Source organism: Ischnura elegans, chromosome 10 (genome assembly GCF_921293095.1).
Source record: "Ischnura elegans chromosome 10, ioIscEleg1.1, whole genome shotgun sequence".
Taxonomy (NCBI): domain Eukaryota; kingdom Metazoa; phylum Arthropoda; class Insecta; order Odonata; family Coenagrionidae; genus Ischnura; species Ischnura elegans.
Genome location: NC_060255.1, coordinates 21,700,391 through 21,725,978, shown reverse-complemented (window position 1 = coordinate 21,725,978; position 25,588 = coordinate 21,700,391). Strand labels below are relative to the sequence as shown.

The 25,588-nt window shown below is 39.9% G+C and overlaps 2 protein-coding genes across 3 annotated transcripts in view; one reads left to right on the top strand and one right to left on the bottom strand.

Annotated features, from left to right (window-relative positions):
* Positions 1–25,588, bottom strand: part of LOC124166359 (solute carrier family 12 member 2) — a 296,758-nt gene that overhangs the window by 125,331 nt on the left and 145,839 nt on the right. The gene's annotated exons all lie outside the window — the stretch shown is intronic.
* Positions 1,071–5,229, top strand: LOC124166365 (hemolymph lipopolysaccharide-binding protein-like). Its single transcript, XM_046543852.1, has 3 exons — positions 1,071–1,415; positions 3,462–3,719; positions 4,520–5,229. Exons 1-3 carry the CDS (start codon positions 1,121–1,123, stop codon positions 4,675–4,677), a joined length of 711 nt encoding a protein of 236 aa, XP_046399808.1. The 5' UTR covers positions 1,071–1,120; the 3' UTR covers positions 4,678–5,229.

The following is a 25,588-nucleotide window of genomic DNA, read 5'->3' as shown; positions in this document are numbered from 1 at the left end:
ACCGTGGACACAACATAATGCCGAGCTCAAATTCCACCTTTGTACTCAGGCATGTGAAACTTCCCCGGAATCCTTATTAGGCCTTGACCAACTGCGTCGGCGCAGCCTATCAATCAGTCGCCACAGCAACACCCAAAAATGATTTGTCTTCCGTATCCGTGGTCCTCAATCCCTTGGGCTATAACTCTACAGGAGCGTTTCCATTAATTCTATGCCTCCAATCGCTCGCTTTTTTGTTGTAATCACCCGGAGATAAATACACCGTTGTACCATTTCATTAACATACGTCGGGTGCAGGGAGGAACTTGGGAGGACCATTTTTTGGGACATTATCACCTTCGTGGGTAACAGGAAACAGACCCTTGCCCCACATTTTCTCGAGGAGAATCGGGCCGTGGTCGGATCAAGGCCTCAGCGACCTCAATGAATGCCAAGGTTAGCTACGAAGGCCATTTTACGGAGGACATTTCTCTCCAGATATAGAGAAGTATCGATTCACACGCTCCAACAGGTTGATAGGCTGCGCGAACCGACTGAATAGTATTCTTTGCCAACCAGCGCAGCCCAAAAAAGATGCTAACAAGACCAATGGTGTATGGCATAACGGAAGGTGAAATACGGCTGAGAGATTAGAACAGGTGTAATGAATGAGATGTTTTTAGAGCATTTTAGTCGGGGAACTGTGGAGCAAATCAAAAACCCTCCATTGATTTGAGGTTAATTAGAAAATAAAAATTCATCCATATCTTAAAAGTAAGTTTCTTTTCCATCTAACTTACCGTAAAAAATGTCGATGAATTCATTTTGTTTTTTAATCAATAATTTACGGTACATGGACACTGTATTGGACAGGCACGATCTTGGGAAGTCTCAACAACAGAACGACCTAGAACACGCTGGCGGACGGCAAGGATATCCGGAGTGGAGGAGGAAGGAAGGGAAGGGGAGGAAAGGTCCCTCGGTGGACCGTCGGACAAAAAAAGTGAAACTTATTTCGGGGACAGACAAAAATGTATAAATAAGGGTGGATGGGAAAGATTTAGGCTTACATCGAGGTCGATCTCCGAGGGATCGACATCTCGAGCAAAACTCTTGGACCATCACCAGAAGTGGTGCCAGCATGGCCCACCGCACGTCGACCGTCTTGGCCTCCTGGGCGCTGTTGGTCCTGAACGTCGGATTGGCATTGGGACAGCTACCCTGCACGCCTGATCAGCTTTCCGGCCCGCCGTTCAACAACCAAACCGTGGAGTTCTCCATGGTGGGGAGGAAGAATCAGACGGGACACTGGAACACTCAGTTCTCCATGAGCAGCGCCTCTCCCAAAATGCACCACGACTGGAAAGTGGACGTGAAGCACTACACCGCCGAGTACGGAGGGGTTTACACGTTTCAGATCAAAGGAATCCTAACCGGTGGGGTGTGGTTTTTATTACCATACACTTATTTATATCTTATTTACTCACTCTACCAAGTGCCATCCACAGATATAATTTTGGTTACAAATCGGACATTTATCAATATGGTCTATTTCATTGAATGCATGTATAAATGCCTCTGAGAACTTTCCGCATGCAGCGGCTATTCCTTTCCATGTTTACCAATGCCGAATGCAGAAGATTTGCTTACACGAGGTGTGTTCAGAAATTAACGGGAACTGAATTTCTAAATTTATTGCGAGTTTTGAAGAGTTCGATTGTCATTTTTTTATTATTTTGTTATTCATGCCCCTGAAGTATCATCCAATTTTCAGCTGTATTCATTGTTTACTTTGTGGCAGCCGCTAAGGTTAAACGTGTTTCGGCTCACATTAAATTGCTTTTTCGTGAATTTTTGCCAAAGAATAATCATGTAACGATGTCCCAGCCTCTGTATTCGCCAGATATGGTTACGCGTGACTGTTTACGATTAAAATAAACCGTTAAGATAAAGAGAACCTTAACAAATATAGATGACATCAAAAGATATCTCTGGCAATCCCTAAGATCGAGTTTGAGAAATGTCTCCAGGATTGGAAGGAGTGCTGGCGCAAATGCATAATATCTAATGGCGACTTTTTGAAGGCGACTACATAAATGTAGATAAAAAAAATAGATGTAAAAAACTAAAATTCCCGTTGTTTTCTGAACATACCTTATACTACTTTTAAATAATTATAAGGGGGATTTCGGGTCTGAACCCCTCCTGAGTGTCAATTGATCAAGGTTAAGATTCGAGTAACACATTGCTGCTATTAGAGAACTATTATTAACATACTTCATACTTAAATTATGTATATAACTAATTGTAAGAGGAGGAATATAGATCTGAAATTCATAATTATTTTCGGGGAATTTGGGTTTGAAACTCTCCCGAACGCCAAAATATTTTATCGATTAGGGTGTAATTATCCGAGATTCAAGCGATTAAATATTGCTTGTCTTGAGAAATTATTGCTAATAATAATTTAAGGTTTTATATATTTATATAATTTACTTCACATCATGCACGAATATATATGATTGCATATTATAATTTATTTTGAATTTATAATCCTTATTTCTACACAATGCAGTGGTAGTAATAATAGAATTACATCAACCCCACCATCAAAGACATAGAGGAGCCTTCGGCGTCAAAGTAAAAACGTTTGATAATAGGAATGAGATAAAGCTTTATTTATTACTACATTCCCACTCGTTCACGCATTTATTACTATGCACTTCACTTTAAACTTACGATTCAAAAAATAAGAAGGAGAATAAAGAACCAGAAAAAAGGCTTCTCTCAGTTTATCAACGATGCCCACAACCTTCTCTGCCCTTTTTTGGGGAGAGTACTGTCACTAAAGAGCCATTTTTAAGAAAACCACTTCTAAGGACATAACTTATAGCCATTCACTTAGATCCGGTATATAAGCCTCATTATTGCACTAAAAAGCACTCATTGACGGATAATATCAAAAGATAATACAGTGACAGAGGTAGATAGGATTATTAGTCCATTACCTCTCGGAAAGAAATTTGAAGAGTCAAAAATATAATCACCAAGAAAGCCTCACTCCTTCACCGACTCAATTCGAAGGTTGGTTTGCATATGTGATGGTAGAGCTCACCCCGCACTTTGACACTAGAATATCACGCTCCCACGAAAAGCTTAAAAGGATACATATGAAATTAAACCGACGTTTAGTCATGCAAACAATATCTCATTGACACTGAGAATATCTTTAAGAAGGCAATAATTCGAACTCATTATGATAAAAATTACATAAATGCTTGACTAGGCTTTCGTTTCTGAAAAAATAAAACCGATTGAAACAAGGATTTATAGAGAAGCTGCACGCCATTTGTTATTTTAAATAGCTTATTCAATCAATGTTGTTTTCAGTTAATTTGGGTCACCAAGAGGTAACAGCTTTTGGCTTGAAGGCAGATCATTCGCACTGCACTTAATATCTATGATGATGTTATAATTTCCAGTACCACCTCCCCGGCAGAAGGACTATGAGGAATTCTTGGGCATCGGTTACTACAAGTTCCACTATAAGACCAAGGCAACCTTCATGGAGGCGTCTGCGATCTGCAACAAGGAGGGAGGTCACCTGGCCATACTCGATTCTGAGGAGGAGGCCAACGTTATCAAGACCATTTACACAAGGAATACGAGCGAAGGAGGAGGACAATCCTTCATCGGTTTCTACGATCCCACCAAGAAGCGCGCATGGACAACGATATTCGGTAAATCTTACAAATATTAGCGCCGCCCTATTCATCCATAAAATGGAGTCATTCAATCGAATCGAAGGCAAATTCATGCCAGTAGTAGGTACATCTACAGACTGCCCTGCAATCTGCCTGAATGGGCGCGTGGCGGGGGCTGCTACCAGCAGTTAGTCATGAGAATATTTTCAATCGTGTTAATTCAATCACTATATTATGACTACCACATTCATCTGGAGTGTTCCCTCACTGATCTCACCCCAAAAATATTCTGATTTTTTTCTTAAATATGAGCTTCATGGCCATCATAAACTTCAGCCAGAGATTAGAATGAATAAAAAGTCTAGGTTTTCTTTCATTATCGGCATCAAAAGCATTTTTCAAAGTGAGGTATGCAATACACTTCGAGAAAGAATAAGCTAGGGGCCATTTATCAAGACTTTTTGGCATCAAGCTCTTAATATATGTTCAGGACTATTCCTTAAGCAAGTGAGATAATTTGTCAGGATCCTTCAAAGATGCATAGAAAGTTTTGCCTCCCCCAATTAAGTCGTGATGGAAATTACATGCTACGTGAGGAATTTTACGCAATGTATGAACCATACAATATTAATTTTAAGTATAAATGAATTGTTTTGATACAGCAATATATGCATTTAATAACTAAAATAAAAAAATACCCAATTACTTCATAAACGAGTTAGCGAAACCTCCAACTCCGTATCATTCCATTCAGCCTGTTGTACGGTATTTCTCATAAATTTTCTAAAGGCGATCACAGAGAGTCGAACTAAAAATCTTTCTCTTGCATGTGGCAGGTGATCCGCAGATGCAACTGAAATGGGTGCCCAACAGAGCGGACAACATCCAACACACCTGTGGAGCCATCACCCAAGACGGGTTACTCATAGCGGCCCTTTGTGAAGATAAGCTTTCATTCTTCTGCGAATACGACTATTCCTGGACAAACGTCTAAGGGAGGTCTTGATGGAAATATGGATGGCGAAAGACGATTATGAAAAATTCACAATCACGAAACAAGTGAAAGTAAATGGAAAATCTGGAAGAAAGCTTAAGACAAGGGATGTTGATGTAAAGCAACGATGGTGGTGAAATCATTTCATTTCCTCGCAAATTCATTAGAAAAATAGTACATAAGAACTATAAAAAATATCTAGAAAAGTATTATCTAACATTCATAAAAAATAATTACGACTAACATTTCGTAAAAATTACCACTGTGCCTCTCGAAGTATAGTTTTTGCTCCCATGGCATACTACTCAAGTAAAGAAATGATGTACTTACAGCAAGAAGTTAAGAGAAATTTATTTGCAATCAAACCGGAGGCGAAGAAAAAAATGACTAATTTTTAAAAGATAATACATAAAATAACTGGATAAGTACGCAATGAACATGTAATAATTATATTTTCCTGCTAGAAACTGTACCAATTTTAATGCCGCGTCAAGTTATCGTTATTATGGATTACTGAAATAAGAGGACAACTAATTTTTATCAAAAAATAAATATCCAAACAAAATATATCCAACATTAATGGTATGAAATAAATAGTTATAGTCATAGTATGTAAAAATTTAGGCTTGTATGCATGTTCCTTCTTCATAATTTTGTACTATATAATTACATGGCTGTACAACAATTTAAATTTGTAATTGCATAGATAATTAAAGAGAACGGAAAGTGGAGGGAAGTACTTCATCTCCCGTTCACCATTGGTGTTGGTATATGTTATGAATTTTTCTGTCTTACGAAAGCGGAGCCCAATCAGGAATAGGGTAATTTCCTTCATCAAAGAAACCGAAAGGCATTGATTGCGATTTGTTACCCACCATTACTGTATTCATAATATACAAATTATTTCGCTTTAGAAATACCGGTTTAGACGAATGGCCATGGTCCATTTTTATCCTCATTTGAAAAGGGCCAGATTGGCGCCCATGCGATGCCACTCCACATGACGTCACAGGGACCTAGTTTCTATAGGAGAAGATAGGAGTTATACATCGTCTGAGATTACCATTGCATGCATGAGGCGCAGAGCTCAGGGAAACATGTCTTAATAATCACCTATTAAAACTGGCTAAGGTCGGAAAGTTTTCTTCGTTTGATAAGGTATTAATAAACCTTTTTTAAGCCAAGCGCTACCAGCCAGCAAGGTACTCAGCTACCCTCTAGCATCCTGCGTCCTATCAGCGCTCAGAGCCTCGATCAAGGTCACCTCACAAGACGGGAGGGGGAACCAGAAATACGTCACACGGAGAGATTTCCTTACCCGTCGCGTTTTCGCGCGCTTGAAAATTTTCACTTTTCATTTAATCGCGAAAAATAGATATCGTAATTTAAAAATCTAAAATCGTGAAATACGTACTCCAGGAGTAATAATATTTCGGTGAAGGCAATAAAAAAATAATAGGAAACCACACTATTCTCAAATCCTCAGCTTGAAAAAAATAGGATCATGTTCATTTGTTTTCGGAATAGTCCCCCAATAATTCAAATAGCAAATGCGCTTCCAGGGAAAAATATTGGTTCCGGCATCAGAAACTTTTTGTCAGGAGTAAGCTCCTAATAATTATGAATCACTAGCGTCATAGGCAAAATGTATCACGCAGCGCAAGCGCATTGCGAAACAACCAGCTCTAAGCCTTATCATGAATGGGTTCCTGAGGTGAAAATATGTACAGTGTGACCGTCAGTAGGAAAAACTGTTTTGATGGTTAAGTGTATGAAGTGTATGTATTTGTTTAGCTATTTATTTTTTTTAGATTAATTTACCATTACACGATTCGTTACCATAATAGGATTATCAAAAAGCAGGAAATTGTATAGGACGAGTGGAACGGATGAATAACGATAGACATTCTTCAACACGATGTTGCCAGCAAACACTATTGCTTCATTCAAAGTTTAAAATGGCAATTACGCATGAAAATAAGCTTCTAAAGAACAATTGAGACACGGAAACTCTAGAAAGATAATCAAGCCATTTCTCGGAAGAAGATTAATAAATGGTTAATTTTAATACTGATTCCTGAAAATCTTAATCTACCACCCCCATTCATTGGTCACCTCATGCGGCCAGTTTTCTTCATTTTTTTTTCGTTTCGGCCCTTTTGCTGGTCGCTTTAAGATAGGTTTAACTGCACTTGCATCTTAGGTCCACGAAAAGGAGATGACGGGCAAGAAAAGGGGTGTTGCAACGCTCGATAGGTAGGGTCGCAGTGACTGGAGGATCTGAAACAGCATGGGGTCTCCGATTGGTGCAGCGGGGAGTCCATTCCCTAGCACGAATCGCAGCACCCTGCGGCAGCGCGCTGACAATATCCCCAACATCAACCCCGATGCTGAATAGAGCTGCTCCCTCCCGCATGCACCACGTAAATTCACTCCGCTGATGCTCGATACCTCATCCACTGGACCTCAAAAACAGAACAAAAGAAGTGCTCGGAGCAGTAGCTGGGTGAATGAGGGATTTCGAAAATAAGATGAGGTCTTCCATTGCCTAAATTGGAGGTTAGAAAGTGTGACTGATTCACCATAGGAATCATGGATATACACTGCGAACCAACAGGGAATTGAGTCACAATACAAAGGCGCGGGAAAAATTAGGGCACTCAGCTATAGGTGCTGATCAACGATTATATCGACGACGGGAATCCCTGCAGCGAAAATTATTTCCATGGAAGAATTATATCCCCACCAGTGGAAGGAATTTTCGCATCTTATCTCAAATTACACAACCGTCACCTCAAGTAGGGCTGGTAAAAAAATAAATGATAGGATACATCTCAGTCAAAACTAGATACGAAAGATGCCGAAAAAACTAGATACGAAAGATGCTGAAGATTCCAATAACAATTAAGACACAACATACATTAAAGGTAAAATAAATCTTAATCAATCAACTGCACTGAAAGTAAGTACTGCATTGGCCGGGTCATTATGTCATATAAACTTTGCCCTTGTATTTGGATGCTAAAAGACTTACAGAACAATGAGACATTTCATAATTTTAGGACACCTACAAATGACTCAAAACTCGCCTCTAGGTCAGCAAAAACTGCACACAAAAAATTCAATTTGCTAACAATTTGTAACCACTGTGTAACCTTGATTAAATCTGGACCAATCTTTGAATTAAATGGAATTCAGAAAGACGTATGGCAAGATTTTGCTATGTCTCGTGCAATTTTCGATGTTAACTCCCGAGAAACCATCCATGAAATCAGCGAGAGAACATTCAACGAGTGAATATCCATACGGAAATATTAGCATGCTGAGTTTGTTCTCAATGGAACAATCATGCTATAGAAAAAGAAGGACGATTGCAATAAATATTCGTGGGGCGGGGGGAGTTAAGACAACAAGCGTAAACAAATAAAAGGGATATACGCGTACATAGTTCCGTCAAACATTCATTGAAGTCCTTAATCGCTCGGGGAAAAACGAATTTTCATAACTATTCGCTTAGCGAAATATCTCTCTCAATTTAACGTTTCCGTCCGACCAGGAAATACAGAGGGGTTCTGATATGTTCTCCGTGTCGCTCGAATAGAGATTCTCAATTGCTCATGCAGTCTAAGCCTATCGCGCAGTCTCCGAGTCTCTCGTGGCTCCCAGCCTGGGGCCGTATTCTGTAACTCCAAACCGATCGGTGCGGCACCGATTCGTCGGGTGCGACGTCACACCGACTCCCGGTAAGAAGTCGTGTGATTCTGTACGAACCCGGTCGGTGCGGCACCGACGAGAGGACGGGAGATCGTCGGTAGCCGTACCGACAGCAAAGAGGTGTCGGTACGGCCACCGACTAGTGGGTTTCATGAATTCCCCGGTGCGCATTGTACGTTTTATTTTGTTTTTACCTCATCACCGAGTAAATAATGAGGTTTTCTCCAATGTTATCTTTTTCTGCCCCTTCGAATACGCCTCTATAATTCACTGTGTCATCATCTATATTAATTACCTTGACAGAAATATAAGATAATGGTTAATAAAAATGAGGTTTGCTAACATATAATGACTCTCTCATTTATGTTACCGCACTTTCACTCGCTTGTAATAGGCTTTATTTCTCTCTATCATCATTTACTTGCTCCTTTTGACATAAAAAAGATATTTTTGATTAAATATGAGTTTTGCCGCAATGTTATCACTTTATCTCACTATGAATAGGCAACTATTATTTCACTCAATCATCATTTGGCGTTTCTCTCGGCATAGAAATAAGATCTTTTTATTTAAGTATGAAGTTTGCCACAACGGTATCAGTTTCTTTCATTTTTAACGGGCAACTATATTTAATTTCATCGTCAGCCATTGATTCCCTTGACGATAAAAGAAGATATTTGTTAATAAGTATGAGGTTTACCGCAATATTATCATTTTCTCTCACTTGGAATGCGCAACTTATACATATGTATTTCACCCAATCACAATTTATTTACTTCCTCGTCATTACACTTCTTTTAATTGCACCCAGCTCCATATTTTTATAGCAATTTCCTAACTTGTTCCTCTAATATTACATTTGCATTTGAATCCTACGTTCACGTTCCATGGTATGCTATTTTCGTCTGCTACGGTGCCAATGGCATAATCTTCCGTTGATAACATTTATACGGAACTTACTTAATGACAACTATATTACCAAATCATGAATAAATAGCATTATACGGAACCAATATTTAAAAAAAGAAACTACGATCTCAAGGATAGTTTCAATAATTCATTCCAGCAACAACAATCTCCATCACATACAAACTTTATTGTGATGTTGTAATATTGTTTCCTTCGATTCTGTAGGTACAGCATTACTACCACACATTATATAAGCATTGTTAACAACTTATCCAATATCGTTTATCTTAATCTAGCAATAAGTCGTAATTTCCGCAAATAAAAAGATTGAGAATGATGACAACAAACTGTGCCAATGAGTCTTCACTTGTTTTTACCCTTCTTTCATTGGTGGAGACACGTGAAACTTCGGATATATTCGGATTTTCCCTGTTTGGGAAGGAAGGGGAACCGTACCGACTGGTTTGAAACCGACGACCTTACAGAATCGCTGAAAGTGTCGTCGTCGGTGCGGAATCCGTTGTCGGTACGGTTTGATGTCCAGTCGGTGGGCTTGAAAGGGAAACCGACCGGTGCGGCACCGACGAAATACAGAATACGGCCCCTGATTCGTTTAGCATCCGTGCAACGCTTACTGAACGCCCGTTACGGTATTCGATGAATCGCACAGCTAAATACAAACGATGTACTTTATCGTTCAAATTCATAACTTTTAAATTCTATTCCTCACAAGTGCTCTTACTGCACTGTAAACATTAGGAAATAGTGGATCGCTCCATTCTCGTCGCCGAACTGCGGACGTCTCTGAAAAGCGAAAGCGAGCGAATTGGTAGGATAAAAACTCACCAATGGAGTATGCTACTCCACGGAAGTGAGGCATGGACAAATGCCAGCCGCGGAGAAATCAAGGGTGGAGACCTTCGAAATGTGGTGCTACAGAAGAATGGTGAGGATCAAATGGATCGACCGAGTTAGAAACGAGGAAGTCCGAAGGAGAGTAGGATACATCTACATCTACATAATACCCCGCGAGGCGCCTAAAAGGCGTGTGGCAGGGGGTGTTAGGACACCAGCCGTTTACAACTGAAAAAAAAATGAAGTGCTCTAACGAGGTTGGGACCAGCGTTTATTAAAGTCCTTTATGGTTCGGGGGAAAAACGAATTCCCATAGCTAACCGTTCGGCAAAACATCTCTCTTAATTTATCGCTTCTATCGGACCTGGAAATATAGTGTGGCTCTAATATTATGTTCACTGTGTCGCTCTTAAAGATATCCATTCTCAATTGTTCAAGCAATCTAAGCCTAGCGCGCAGCCTCCGAGTCTCCAACGGCTCCCAACCTAATTCGAATAGAAGGGAAGCCTCGTAAAACCTTGATAAGAAGACGGAAGAACCTTATAGGCCACATATTGAGACATGATGGCCTGATGAAGACTACCTTCGGGGACATTGAGATGGCAAGAACGGAAAAGGAAGACCCCAAATATATATGGAACTGATAAAGAATGATGTGAAAGAGAAAAATACGTAGGATTGAAAAGATTAGCTGATAGGAGAATTTAGAGGAGAGCTGCATCAAACAAATCTTAAGTATTTTTGACCAGAGATGATGATAAAATGAAGCTTGCATGGTACAGACTGGAGCCCCCTCTTCGTAGTCACCTTGGATTTTTCACCGCTCTCACGGGACCAGAGTGACCAACTCGAAACGCCTCATAAATAATCGATTTACACGTGAAACTTGACGAATCCCTCATTTGAATCCATCAGAATATCTCACCAAGGGGTATCAGGTGGGGAAACGAGGTCCGTCCAGTCACTTAGACAGCAGTCGAATGCTGAATGATTTCTCCCGCTAAAGAATGAAAGCCATGTCAATTTTTCCGCAATATTTTTCGGGAGGAGACGACCAACATTGATAAATGCCAAAGCAAAACCCCTTCAAAAACATTCAAGCGATAACTCGGTGATCTTTCAATAAATGGGGTCATTCACTCATATCCGAAATAGCAAGTCATTGAAAGGGAAGACGGTGGAAGGAATGGAAAGATAAGTTAAGACGGAAAAAATATTTCTCCTCACACAGCCAATGAGTTAAAAATTTTAAAAAGTGCTAAAGTCCGGCCCACGTTTCATGAGCTTGTGATGTCATCGAGGCTTATTGAGTCGTTTCGGAAAAATCGCTCATTAAGGAAAGGAATAGATCAATCAAAAATGAACCACATGAGGTTAAGGAGTAGCTAAGAAGCGCAGAACCGTTCAGTAAGAGTTAGTCAGTCATCACCTTCAACACCAACCGGCGTCGGTACAGCGAGTCGAACTTGGTATTTCAAGTATACTCATCATCATAAGCCAACATGAGTAAGAAATACTGCAATATCTCACTTGATTAATATTAATTAACACCACCATTTCGCGTCACATATTAGGGCTGTGCGACACTCTCGGCCACCCGAAAGTCTCGACGGTCGAGACGAGAATTTCATTTCTCGGCATGTTCGGGACGAAACTCTCGGCGCGGCGAGTCTCGCCTGGGTCGAGAGTCGAGAAGTCTCGCCCCTTCGAGACTTCCCGTCAAGACTCTCGGCTCCCCAAAAAAATAAAACTATTTCTATTTTAGATATTGAAAATAATTTAACAAAAAGATTATTTCAAGACTTCTTATATGTTTCCAAAGCTAAAAATAGTTGTAATATAAGATCGACATTGAAAACTTGAGCATATTTTATTATTTAATTAACCAAAATTTACAGGTAACCATGAACCTTAGTTACCATAAATAAACATTGCAAATAGTTATATAAAATTCAAAAGAATTAGATTATGATCTCTTCTTTTTTGTTAATATACAAGTGAATGTTTCTTTTTTATTATATTACAATAATTAGAAACATTGCAGTAACTATTTAACATGCCTATGTATCAAAATAATATGCTCAATTTCATTTTAAGCCCTGTAAATGGTTTGTAAATTAACGGAAACGTCGGCAAAATTTACAATTCAAATTAGCATCGTGCACACTCTTTAAAAAATTGGATGCAGATGGTAAATCATTAAAAAAAATATTTTTATAGTGTGAATAAATCCATAATAGTCGTAAGGGATACCCCAGTAAGGTCTATCATCGACTGATTGCGGTATTCATCGGAAATTCTCGCCTTGCCCGGGAGTCTCGACCGGTGTCAAGAAATCTCGAACGGGCGAGACTTCTCGACTCTCGTCAAGACTCTCGACCCAAGCGAGACTCTCGCCGCGCCGAGAGTCTCGTCCCGACTATGCCGAGAAATGAAATTCTCGTCTCGACCGCCGAGACAAGACTCTCGCACAGCACTAGTCACATATCATGCAAGACAATCCTAAGATTGGTTTGACGCAGTTATCGTACTTATCCTCTAGCCTTCTCATAGCGACGTAGGAGGTGTAAGGGAAGAGGACGGCCACGAATGAGTTACATAGGACGGGTTGAAAAGGATATAAAAAAGAAGAATTACGCCACTTTGAAGAGGCTAGCGGATAGGAGAGCTGCGTCAAACCAATCTTAGGATTGTTGGCCCACAATGATGATTTCAACTCTTTTACATCCTTAATAACCTGCCCTATCTAACTCATTAGGGGCCGTCCCTTGCCCTTCTTCCCTTCCACCTGACTTTCTACGAATCTTTCTTTTCAACAGGCCATCATGCCTCATAATAAAACTGAATTGCCCCATCTTCACCGCAGAGTTTTAAGAAGGCTTCTCTTTTCCCCCACTCTTCTTAGCACTTCCTCATTACTTAATCGGTCGATATATTTTATCTTTATCATTCTTCGGTCGCACAGCAATTCGAATGTTTCCACTCTTGACTTCTCTGCGCCTGTCAACGTTCAAACCTTGTTCCCACAAAGAAATATGCACCTTAAATAATCATTATAATATCCATTATGTATCATTTTACGCATTTTTTCTTAATTATAAACACGTTTTCAAAGCTGAAAGAAAATTCTTCTTTTTATAGAAAGCCCTCTTCGCCTGCGCCATTCTCCTGACTATTCATTTATCGATTCATCGATCGTTGGTTAAAGGTAACTGGTTAAGGTTATAGGTTTCAATGTAACGAAATTTATTCGCCTCTTCAAGCTTCAAGTATACTATAAACAGCTAAGAAGTACAAAATATTGAGCTCGATGACGATTAAAAATGCGCTTAAATGTAGAATAACTTAATAAAAGTGGCGAATACAGGAGGTAATTCCAAAAAAGAAGAAAAATAAATGTTTGAAGAACGTAAAAGGTAAAATCACGAAAAATCCAGAAAATTATGCTCACAAGGAAATTGAAAGCTATTATAAATAATTCATACACGTAATAAGGGGAGACAAATAATTATAAATACACAAACAATATAAATAACAAACAATACACAAATCGATATAAAAATTATTTGGAGTTTCGCTATATCAAACACAGTAAGATGGAAATTCAATCGTTTTTGGCTCATTGTTCGGTAGGTTCTCAGAAGTATGAGAAGTATTTTCTGATCTTCTGAGAAAATAAGGACTGAAAAACAAGGAAGGACAGGCATAACGTTGCCACAAAATCACAACAATATTGATGAAAATTGAAAATAAAGATTCGAATAACGAAGAATATCATCAACTTTCTCAGTTACGAAGCACGTAAATGCAAATCACTCCACCCTTCATCCCTTCTTTTCAGACCTCAGCTCAGTGATCGGAGGTATTGACGTGACACAGACGCTGGAGTAGTGAAAGGCATGCTCCGATAGGCGAATCGCACGTGAAAAGATCAAGTGGACGAGGCGATTGTGTGCACACAATTGAGGTGCACTCAATCACTTGACAATGTTCACCGTCAGCATCACGGGATTCAAAATCACACCATGTGAGTGCCGTCGTGGGACACGATTTATGGAATAATCCGAGCCTCGAACGATCGACACGGCGAAGAAGAAGAACACGCCACCATCTTATTTATGCGTTTTCAAATGCACAGCAGGCGGTGATGGCAGCATGCCAATGTCATCGGAAAGAAGTAACTGCAGGCAATGAAACGATCGCACTAGGGACGTACCTGCATATGTATGTCCCCTCCCCTCCTCCGAAGTGAGGAAAACTTTCAAATTGTCCACTGACCGCCACTAAAAGTTATCCCAATAGAGTGGTATCCAAACTTTTATATGTAATGGCCACCTCATTTATTTATTTAGCACCAAAAACAACACTAAGGCCTTTACATTGGTTTTTATAAACAAAATGCATTATGTTTATAAAAACCCTTGTAAAGGCCTTAGTGTTGTTTTTGGTGGACCAAAGAGTACGGCCTTGGGAAATTAATTTTCTTTCAACTGTTTAACGGCCGTAGTTCGTTCAATCACTTAAAAATGTATACAAATAATCTCATAAATAAAATATTTATTATAAATATAAATAAAATATTAATATAAATAAAAAATCTCATAAATAGCAATCATTTTTATCATATACAATGCATATAAAAGGTTGTTATAAAAAAGAAAGTCTTAGCAATTGGCTACTGAAATTGGTGCGGGAGACAAAGAGGTCAAGAGAAGAATAAGTATTTGAGATGGAATTGAAAAGAGAAGGTAAGCCGTAAAAAAGTGATCTATGGGACATTGTCAGTCGGAATTTGGGCTGGTGTAGTGTTTCACAATTGCGGGTTTTGCGAGCTTATTTTTTATTTCCCACATTTATGGGGGCCGAAGGAATAAAGAATGTACAAAAAGCAGTAATTTTCATTTAATTAATTCCAAAATTAAGAGTATTAACGTGGAAATATTAAACAATGTAATGTTGGTAAAAATCAGGGTAAAATAAATAGATTCCAGCCTTAGGTTTAGCCAACCAAATTAAAATGACGAATGATACTATCGTTTTAACTTCAAAATTTCATTAAAATCAGGTTCCAGATTACATGAGCCAAAGAACTGTAAGTAAACATACACCGCGATTAATTTGGCGGGCAATAGTTTGGAGACCCCGTCCTAATATATCCTATCTAGTGACGGAAAAATAGATTTCGATTAAAATCTAAAATGGAGCTTTATGTACCAAATGCCTCGTTCAGATATAAGATTATTACAGCGATCGTTGGAACAATCGTGCATTCACACTACGACGTTAAAAATGGTGCTGCCCTCCAGTGCTGAAATCTAAAGTGAACGAGAAATTGACGGTTAGCAAGGCTGTTGAGCTATGTAGGGTTAAGATATTACTATGCTCTACGTGTATTTAACGTATATTTTTCTTCCGCCCAAATTCTTCCTTGCTTGGACAATTCCATGAGAAAAAATAGAGCGATGGGAGCTTCACAAAAATTTTGTTCTTCTCTTGTCGCTTCCTCTTCCGGTTTCGCAGCGCCTAACCATCGTAAAGTGGCAACGTTAGGAACTACGTGAACTATTGTCCGGACATGCATTCACACAACTAGTTCTGTCAACTATCGTCAGGACGATCGCTGGGACAGTCGTAATCTGAACGGGGCAAAAGATCGAGGAAATCAAGATCGAGCCTTAATCTTCGAGTTTCAATCAAAACTCGATTTTTCGACTTCGATATTGACCATTTCGTTTGATCTCAGCACGCGGCGTCATTATCGGCCGTTGATAACGCCATTCGTCCCGAAAGACTTCAATCAAAAGCCGGTCAAGAATGGAAAGCAAGCTCTCGATCATAAAGAAAGCATCGCAGTCAGTAGATATTTCTTAAAAAAAAAAATGATTGAAGCCGGATGGCTCCAAGCCGCGACCTCAAAACTTAAATGTGCGTATATTCGTAAATTTGTACTACAAATAATTAACGCATGAATTCCAAGATTTGAATTTCTAGTTTCAAATCATAGCGGTCTTATACGAAAGAGCCATTTTCGGATCATCATGCCTTGAGGACAATGGCAAAGGCAGACATCGAAACGTCTGCCTGCATGCCATTCTCCCGGTGGAAATCCCGAGAAGACTTCACCAGTATCAAACCCCGGGATTGCTAATTTTAATCTTCGCCATGCATGGCGATGGTTCGAGGTGGAGAAAATGGCATGAAAAAGAGCCAAGGATCAATCCATGCGAGGAAAGATGAAGATTAGCAAATTTCCTCGGTACTCGGTGAAGGCAAGGCGAAAACGGAGCAAGATACGGACAGGGGTAAGACGAGAGCAGTGTCCTATAAGAGGCAGAGAAACGCGTAGGCGGAAGGCCCGCCGCGGGATCCGGCGGATGGTAAAAAGAGAATAGAAGTATAACGGTCCCTCGGGGTGTTTGACCTGACATCCTGGGTATGGCAGACTACGTAGGTACATTGCATTTGGGAAGCACACTAGAGGAAAACGGATGCACTAGAAAGGACGCGAGGAAAATCATTGCATTAGAAATTGGTTGGGATGAGTTTGAAACTGGAGTTAAAGTGAGGAAGAGAGGTAAAAAAGATGTTTAAAGCAGTTGAGGTTCGTGGATGATCAAGCGTTGATTAGCCATTCAGCGAGAAGGCTGCAAGCTCTAGTGGGTGCGTTATACAAGCGTTGCGGGGAGTATAGCATGAGGATTAATCACAAGAAGACCAAGGTTATGCGGTTTTGTAAAGCATGGCGAGCTAGGAATGTGAGGCTCAAGATAAAGGTGGGTGGGGAAAAATTTGAGCAGGTTGAGCAGTTCAACTATTTAGGAAGTACGTTAGAGGAAAACGGATACAGCAGTTAGGACGCTAGGAAAAGAATTTCGTAAGACAAAGAGGCGTGGATGAACAGGAAAGAGTTGATGAGAGGATCGTTAAGTAAGAGTTAAAGGAAAATGTTGGTGAAGAGTCTGATCTGGAGTGTAGCGACATAAGATACGAAAACGTGGACACTTAACAAGAAGGACGAGAAGAGACTAAAAGCGTTCGATATGAGGAAGTGGAGAAGAATGGAGAAGGTGAAGTGGACGGAGAGGAGGAGGATCGACGAAGTGCTGGACATGGTGGGTGAGGAGAGGCAGCTTTTAGATGAGATACGGAGGAGACAGAAGGTATGGATGGAGTGTGTAGTTAGCGTGGATAATATGATTTTTTAGATAGAATGAGGGTGAGTAGGAGTTTAAACGGCTCCAGATATTACAAGGGGGAGGTTTCAGTCACACAGCGGCCTAAAATTCATCAAGGGATGCTTGGTTATTCGTGAAGAAGTCGGACGGACGTTTATACCAAGTCTCAAGTCCTCTGCGATATTGTCAGTTTCTGGAGCTGTATTTATTCTGTTAGTACGAATGGGGTTGGGAAGTTGAAGGGGAAGGCTGAGGAGTGGGGGAAGAAATAGGCCATTGGGCAGTGAACTTGGGATTCGGATGGCAAGGAGTGGGGAGATGCCCATGAACGTCTTCTCGTTCATTAAGGAATAGCCTTTTCCTAGCACAATTTTCGATCTTTCTAGAGCATCGAGTATTTCCCAAATCCACCCATCCAAATATAATAAATACAGCTGCAGAAACTGACGACATCGCTGTGTACTTGAGAAGGACATAACGGTCGAAACGCATTGTACGGTACGCATTAACCTTGTGGAAAAAATGTACTCTTTTCCGTAGACTCTGGATGTCCTTCCACTATATTTCGCATGCCTCAGTTATTCGGAAATTCGTTTATCTTCGTCTTCCGGTATCTAAGCTAACTGAAGGAATTCCTCTGTTCTTTAAAGATTATTTGTCCACGTAAAATGAAGATTGATTTTCCGCTAACGAAAAAATTGTAATGCTGTGGACTTTTTTTAGTGGTTGGATTAGAACTTGAACATTTTCTCTGGATTTTAACTATCAGTTATGCATTTGCGTGTATTATACGTTGCATGTCATCAAGAATGTCTTCCTCGCTGTTATGTATTATTTTGTGCGCTAGAAGTGCGTGAAGTGATTTTCCGTAGTCTCTGTGATTTGTGTCTATTTTATATATTTGTAAAATTCTTTATCCTGTTTTTTTTTTAATACTCAGCCCTCAGAAAGGGATAGTTGAAAATTGGAACGGGGAACAGGCATGAATTTCTTCCTTATAGTTAATGATTCACCCCTTGGATAACAATATTACGAATCAGATATTTTGATCGACGCGTATAATTTTACATTGACCTTTAGGCTTGTGTTTTTTTCATTTTTTGCCTAACCTGATTATCTTAAAAAACATCTCGGCTTGTTTGCTTATATTGATCACGGTATGTCTCAGGTATTTACGAAGAATTTTGAATTTTATCTTTATAATTTTGATTTTTATTCAGAGGACAGTGTCACAGCGTTCATTGGTTGTTTGAGAAGGGGATGCCGTGGTGAGTTAATGACCGGTTGCCGGATCATTTTGATGCGACTAGCCCCACCCTCCGCGAAAAGAAACAAGGATCACTGACGATGCAGAAAATATTGCGCCCCGCCCACATCATTGTGTGCAGCCCTTGCTGACGGCACATCCTCGACGAGCGTGAATACCTTCAAAACAATAATAATGCCCCAGAAAAAATACCGCTACAGACACTTATAATTCGAATCTGTCGCGGGGAACTCATGTACGAGCGTAGATGACTATTGCTGAACGACCTCTGCGATTGACAAAGGAAGTCAATGTCGCAATGTAGATATTAAAAAACGGTTACCGAGAAGAATATTGAAGATAAATTCTTCCAAAGGAATGGGTCCCTTAAATATCGAAACAGTGAACACCAAATTTAAATAAAAGATGGTCCTGAATTAAATCTGGTCTTGTACCAGATGATGGCTCTGCGAGTCGAAACGCGTCGTACTCATTAAAATATTGTGGAAAAGTGCTGCCATCTTTTATTTAAATATGCCGAGCTTCCACAATATAATCTGTTTAATCCGCCTGAATCTGTTGAACTTAGTGAACACCAAGCTTCGCTCGTAATTGCACCCGCCGCCACGAGCTACGATAACTTCGAACCAAGAGCGGGAAACACATGTAAGACATGTTTGTGGCAGAGCCCTGAAGAAGTGAGGTTTCGTCAAGTGTATTGTGGGCAGATTTTCGGACGAAAAAGTAAAAAAGAGGTGCTATTTCGCACATGTCCGGCCACACATTTGATATGCAGTGAGCATATAGGATCTGATGCACATAGACTTAATCCGAGAACTGAATAAAATACCAAGGAAAGCTGCGCGGCTTGTCAAAAATAGCTACGGGCGTACAGATAGCGTTACACAGATGCTAAGCGAATTAGGTTGGGAGCCGCTAGAGACTTGGAGGCTGCGCGCTAGGCTTAGATTGCTTTAGCGAATGAGAATAGATATCTTTAAGAACGACACGGAGAGCATCATATTATAATCTCACTGTTCATCCAGGTCCGACAGAAGCGATAAATTAAGAGGGATATTTTGCCGAATTGATGGGTATGGGAATTCGATTTTCCCCTGAACATAAAAGGACTTCAATAAATGCTAAGTGGAGATTCGTTATAGCATTTCCTCGTACTTGCTAACTGGTTGCCTTTCTGTGGCCACTTCGGTCAAAAGAGTGAGGTGGCCCAAATTAACAGCTGCCCCCATCTTACTCTGAATGTTTTTTATTCCACACCTGTAGCCTAATCCGGGGTGAGCTCTACGCTCAGCAATCCAAACCAACCTTCTGACAGAACACCTGAGTGAGTGAATTGTTGTTAGATTGCATGATAATAAATGTATCAAGCCATGCTCTAGAGTTGAGGTCGGCAGCCTGCTTCTTGGAGAACAAATATGAGCTCTAAAATATTTGAATACGTGCTTGTTTGAGGTAATAGCTTTTTGATATAAACTGTGAGTTAAGTTCAAAGCATAAAATATTTATCCGTTATTTAATTAAGAAGAAATATAAGAATTTGCGTCCCACCAAATCTAAAGCTCTAAAATATTTGAAAACGTGCTAGGTTGAGGTAATAGCTTTTTGATAGAGACATGAGTTAAACTCAAAGCATAAAATATTTATCCAAAGCATAATTACGAAGAAATGTAAGAATTTGCGTCCCACCTAATCATGCCAATTTATGTCGTCTGACGTAAAGCACTGCAACAACTCAAACGGCGCCTCTTTCGCCGTCATTCTAAACCCTCGCTCACATCTATTTTAGAGTGCAAATGACTGGAAGGTTACACGAAGCTTATTAGATAACTGGCCAAACAGTGCAGCGTTCGACCTGTTAGTTGGAACCGTTAAGCTGAGAAACCAGAGGTTCCTTTCGCCATGAGCACACGAATAACCACAAATGCCTCGAATATCCTCCTCACCCAAGATAACCCTTTCCCGATTATCTACCAATCAATCAATAATGACCAAAATAATATCGCCTTTCTCCCGCGTTCCCATGGAAACAATCTGCGAAGGTTAAAATAAACACTTTATAAGTAAGAATATGCTATTACCCGTTGCTACTCATCGAATGACGGCCAAAAATTAGTTCTTTCTCTTCTACATTTTTAGGAAATTGCATTAGGAAATTTACGATGTTTTTTCCAGGCTCTTATGGTGTCATTTATTCGATCATAATTAAAATTTTTAATTATGCTAGACTATATATACGTTATTTCCATAAAAACTTATATGACGTCCGTTTTCCGATTACAATGATTATATGAATAAAACGTATGCACGTCACTCAACTAGCTTCTGAGTTGTTCGCACATAAATGCAAGCGGTGATTGAAGTCAATACACATTAGTACCATGAAAAAAAGTGCTACGGTCGGCACAATTAGCTGGAAAAATGACAAGCGTAAGAGCATAAGGATTGAATAATTCACATTAGGTGTACTCCCCAATTTTTCTGTTCAACTTAGATGTCGTCTACGCTGGCAAAACTATTAGTAATAACACATGGGAAAAAATCTGTCTGTGGAATATGACATGCGAAAGGTCATTCTAAAAAAGAGTTTAAAAACAGGTGTTCATAATGGCAGAGACGTGGGGAAATAATTCACAAGGAACAACATCTGGAGCATGTTCCTTGATGGTTGCAAGGCACGAACATTGACATCAGCAGAGATGACAAGGGAGGAGGCATTTGAAATTTAGTGCCACAGAATAATAGGTGATGATGATAAAGTGGATACACCGAGTACGTAATGAGGAAGACCTTAAAATGGTGGGAGAAAATATGTCTTCTAAAAACCCTCAGGATAAGACCGGACAACTTAATCGGTCACAGGATGAGGCATTTTGGTCTGATGAAGATAATCGTCGATGGAAAAGTGGACGGGAAGAGAAGAAAAGGAAGCCCCCGGAATGAGTTAAGTAGACCAAGCAATTAAGGACACAAAAGAAAAGAATTACATACATATGAAATGATAAGCAGAGAGTAGAATCAAGTGGAGAGCTGCGTCAAACCAATATTCGGATTACTGACCTACGATGATAATGAGAACGCGTAAAGTACCTTAAACGCGCAGCTGCGGTCCTACCACCTTGAATTATATGCACGTATATGTACGAATATGAGGGACACGGCGACATGGTGTGCCGTCAACGTAACACTGCCGAGATTCATGCTGGATGCCACAGAATTCCCTAGCAAAATGTCTAGCCTATAAATTGAAGCTTCCGTCGATTAAATACGTTAGCAGATACGGACACAATTCACCATTGTTTCAGATGGTCCCAACATCAACTCTGACGCCACGCGTTTATTATTTCACCAAAGCAACACATTCATGATTTAGTTTTGAAATATTTGTTTGGCGTTGCGCTTGCCTAAAGCGTTTCGTTTGGCATGTGACGCTAATGGTTCATTGCTAAACTTAAGCAACTCCTGGCGAATGAGTTTTGAAGATGGGAACAAAATTCTGTCCCAGCAACGCATCTATTCTTTAAATGATCGAAAGACTACTCTGATAACAAATTATTATTGGCCTCTTTTTTAACGCAGAGAATAACTTTAAGAATATCTGATTTGGCATCCCTTTTGAACGGCAGAAAAAAGCATACCTATAAACACCAATGGTGAACGGAGAAATGAAGTAATTCCCTCCACTTCACATTCTTTTTAACTAGGTAAGCAACTACAGGTTTAATTTTGGTTCAAGCACATGACTATGCTCCACAAAACTATGAAGAAGGTATTTACAAGCATAATATTTTACTTACCACAATTATTTCCTAATTATTTTATTCCATTAATGCTGGAAATATTTTCAAGGGGCATTTATGCTTTTGTTTAACATGACTTTTTCCCCTTACTTTATTTTTCCATTATAGCGATAAATTAATAAGGCATAGTAAAAGGTACGGTTTCCAGTCGAAAAATGGAATGGAATCCTCATGGAATATTTTGATTTAAAATGAATATCTAGTCCTAAAAACCCATCTTCTGTTTAAAACATCGAAGAAATCTTTAAAAACAAAACAGTATTTCTGTATACATGAGAATGGACGACGAGTCGGAACCCAAAACTTCGATTGATTGTGAGCATAAATTTCTTACCCGGTGGCTAGCGCGATAGAATAATATTCAATATTTCTGTGTTTATTTTAACTCCCAAAATCACCACGGAACAGAATTCATCCGGGGGATATTTAGGATGCCGCTATGGAATTCCCTGGTTCTCATTTTCTCGTACAATGGAGACGTGACTTTAGGAGAGGATTGTGGGTCACGATGCACTTCTCCACGCCTCGCACTTGACCCTGGTTATCCGCTTCGAGATGACCTTCGACCCGGGGAGACCTCCCTGCCCATTGGATTGTTCCCAGCAACGCGAATTGAATTCTCGGGGGGAGGAGAAAAGGAGTGTCATGAGGGAACATACTTCACCTCTCCGCTCCAGTTGCGGAATCCCCTAGAGTATGAAATACAAAGATGGAGTTGAGCCGAGGGGACTGCGGAGACCCAATTCCACCCCATAAGGAGGCTGATTCCTGTTACCATTCCGGTTGCATACTAATAGGTTTTCAAAAATGCCCGCGGGGCGGTGATGAGTGCAATGCGATCCACTTTTTTTCTTATATTTTGCAAAAATACGTTTATAATTGCGAGGAATAGCATAAAGGAGTTATGAATTTGATAGATAACATCATCATGTATATAAATTACGGTTAATACCCCTCACTACTGTATACATCCGTGTTTACATTAGCTCTTTCTCAATAGGTTTTCGCAGGTTTTTCACGCCCCCCTTCTTGTGTGGGCGTTTTCCTGCACTGGGTTTTTCTTCCAATAACGACGAAAGTCAATACCATTAGGTTTTTCCCACGTTTGCTCACATCTTTTTACACTTGGTAAATGGTAACTTTGTTAACTTATAATTTTGTTTGTTGATTGAAAACCGTACGTATATGTTTTTTTGGCCATTATCAACCATATGTAATTCCAAGTGCAACTTGACAATGTATTTAGCTGCAATAGTTAAATGTTTGACGAGGGGTTAGATGGAATATGGGGCTTTCTAGTCTCCATCTCGCCCAGTATATACGTATTATTATTATTACAGTACTTTATTTCTCCGTGAAATCCGAATCATTTTGTCCGTCAGCAACTTGATGTCCGCGGCGGGGTGATGAGTGCAATGCGATCCACTCTTTTATAATATTTTGCATTATTATGCTTGCTATTGCGAGGAATATAATTGTTAAGTTATGAATTTCATAGATGACATCATCATCCATATAAATTTTGGTTAACAACCCTAATTATACCTTATTTACCCGTGAAACTCGGATCACTTTGTCCGTTAGCGACGCGAGTGGCGACTTTAGCAAACCCATTTAAATACGCGGAGGGTGACAACACATTTAGAGGCCAACTTGAGGATCCTATTTTGTAATATCCGTGAGTTGAACAATCAGTTTTTTTTCAGAGCGTCACAACGAGCGATAAAGGGATTCAGTCTTCCGCCGGCCAACTGCCCTCAGCGGCGCGGTGCACCACTACTTAAAAACTTCTAGATGCCTAAGATTACGTTTAAGAATCTTCGTGGATCACAAAAAAATATCGATACATTTTACTAAAAAAGCCCAAAAATAGCAACAATTATTAATTAAGTATAGTCATAAAGAAAACTGAAAAGGACAAAAGTTACCGAGATATTGTGCAAAACTATGCAAACTTAACGCGTAAAAAGTGAAAATGAATCCCATGGCATTTGAAAAGTCACATATTAAGTTGAATTTATTTTCTTGAGGTGCACAGCCCCACCTAAACCCTTGTAGATGTCGAATGGGTAAGAATAGGCTAGATTTATTTCTCCATTTTGTTCTATTTACTCTTCCGATGGATTACGCATAGAATCTTCGAGGATAACTGAGGAGCACAAAACCATATCAGGACCCATAATCATAAGGGCGTTTTACACGAGGCACGGAATTACGCAGGCTAGAGCTGCATTAATTTCTAAAATGGCGTGGAATTGCGCGAATGCATGAACAAAATTAGAACAGGAGCTATTTTGGCGTCTCGCATCCACGCATTCTCGCATGTATTCTAGCAATTCACCGCTTTACACGACGCAACTTTGATTGCGCCTTCGCAGGCACGTCAGATTGCGCTATTCCGTGTACCGTGTTAAACGGCCTATACAATACGCGACAGGGATGGAGTTACCGTGCCTCTTTTCATGTGCTCTTAAGGCTATGCATGCAAAAATGAGCCTCGTGTACTCAAGCACTGCTAGCTCAAATTACAGTCTCATGATATCCTACCACACACAAAGCCAGCAAGGTCTGCAGAGGAGCGAGAAAGAAAAATGAAATCGGTGCGAAGAGAGAAAATTCATGGCAAGAACTTGCGATCTTCGTCAGACTAGCAAGTCATCGACGCGAAATCAAAGGAAAACAAAAGCTGGCGGCTTCGAGGAATAGCGAGAGAGAAATGAACGCATCGCGAGATTGAAATCGACAAAAAAAGGGGAACTGGTAATGTATTGGAAGGCCTGGACAAATTGAAAGCAAAGATGCGTAATAGATTAACCACGCGATTTGTATCGTCAATCGTCGACATATCGGAACGCTTACGAGTCGGAACAATGCGAGAAGGAGGGGTAAACAGCATGTGCACGTGAATAATACCGCTCAATGAGCTGTCAACCGAGAAAGCCATTACCATGGAGATCGCGCGCTTCCCTCGTTTTTTCCGTTATACATACTTTCACAGCGTGCAAAAATGAAAGGAGACGTGAAAAGCGAACGTGCAAAGACTTGCAGCAGGAAAAGATGCACATTTCGTGGATTTCCAATCTCGCTCACAGTTTACTTTATTACTACTTTTTTTCACTAAATTTCCTTCAGTTTTCAATGAGTTTTTTTAATGTAAAGAGCACGGGTTCTGACCAAAGAACTCTTTACTGTTT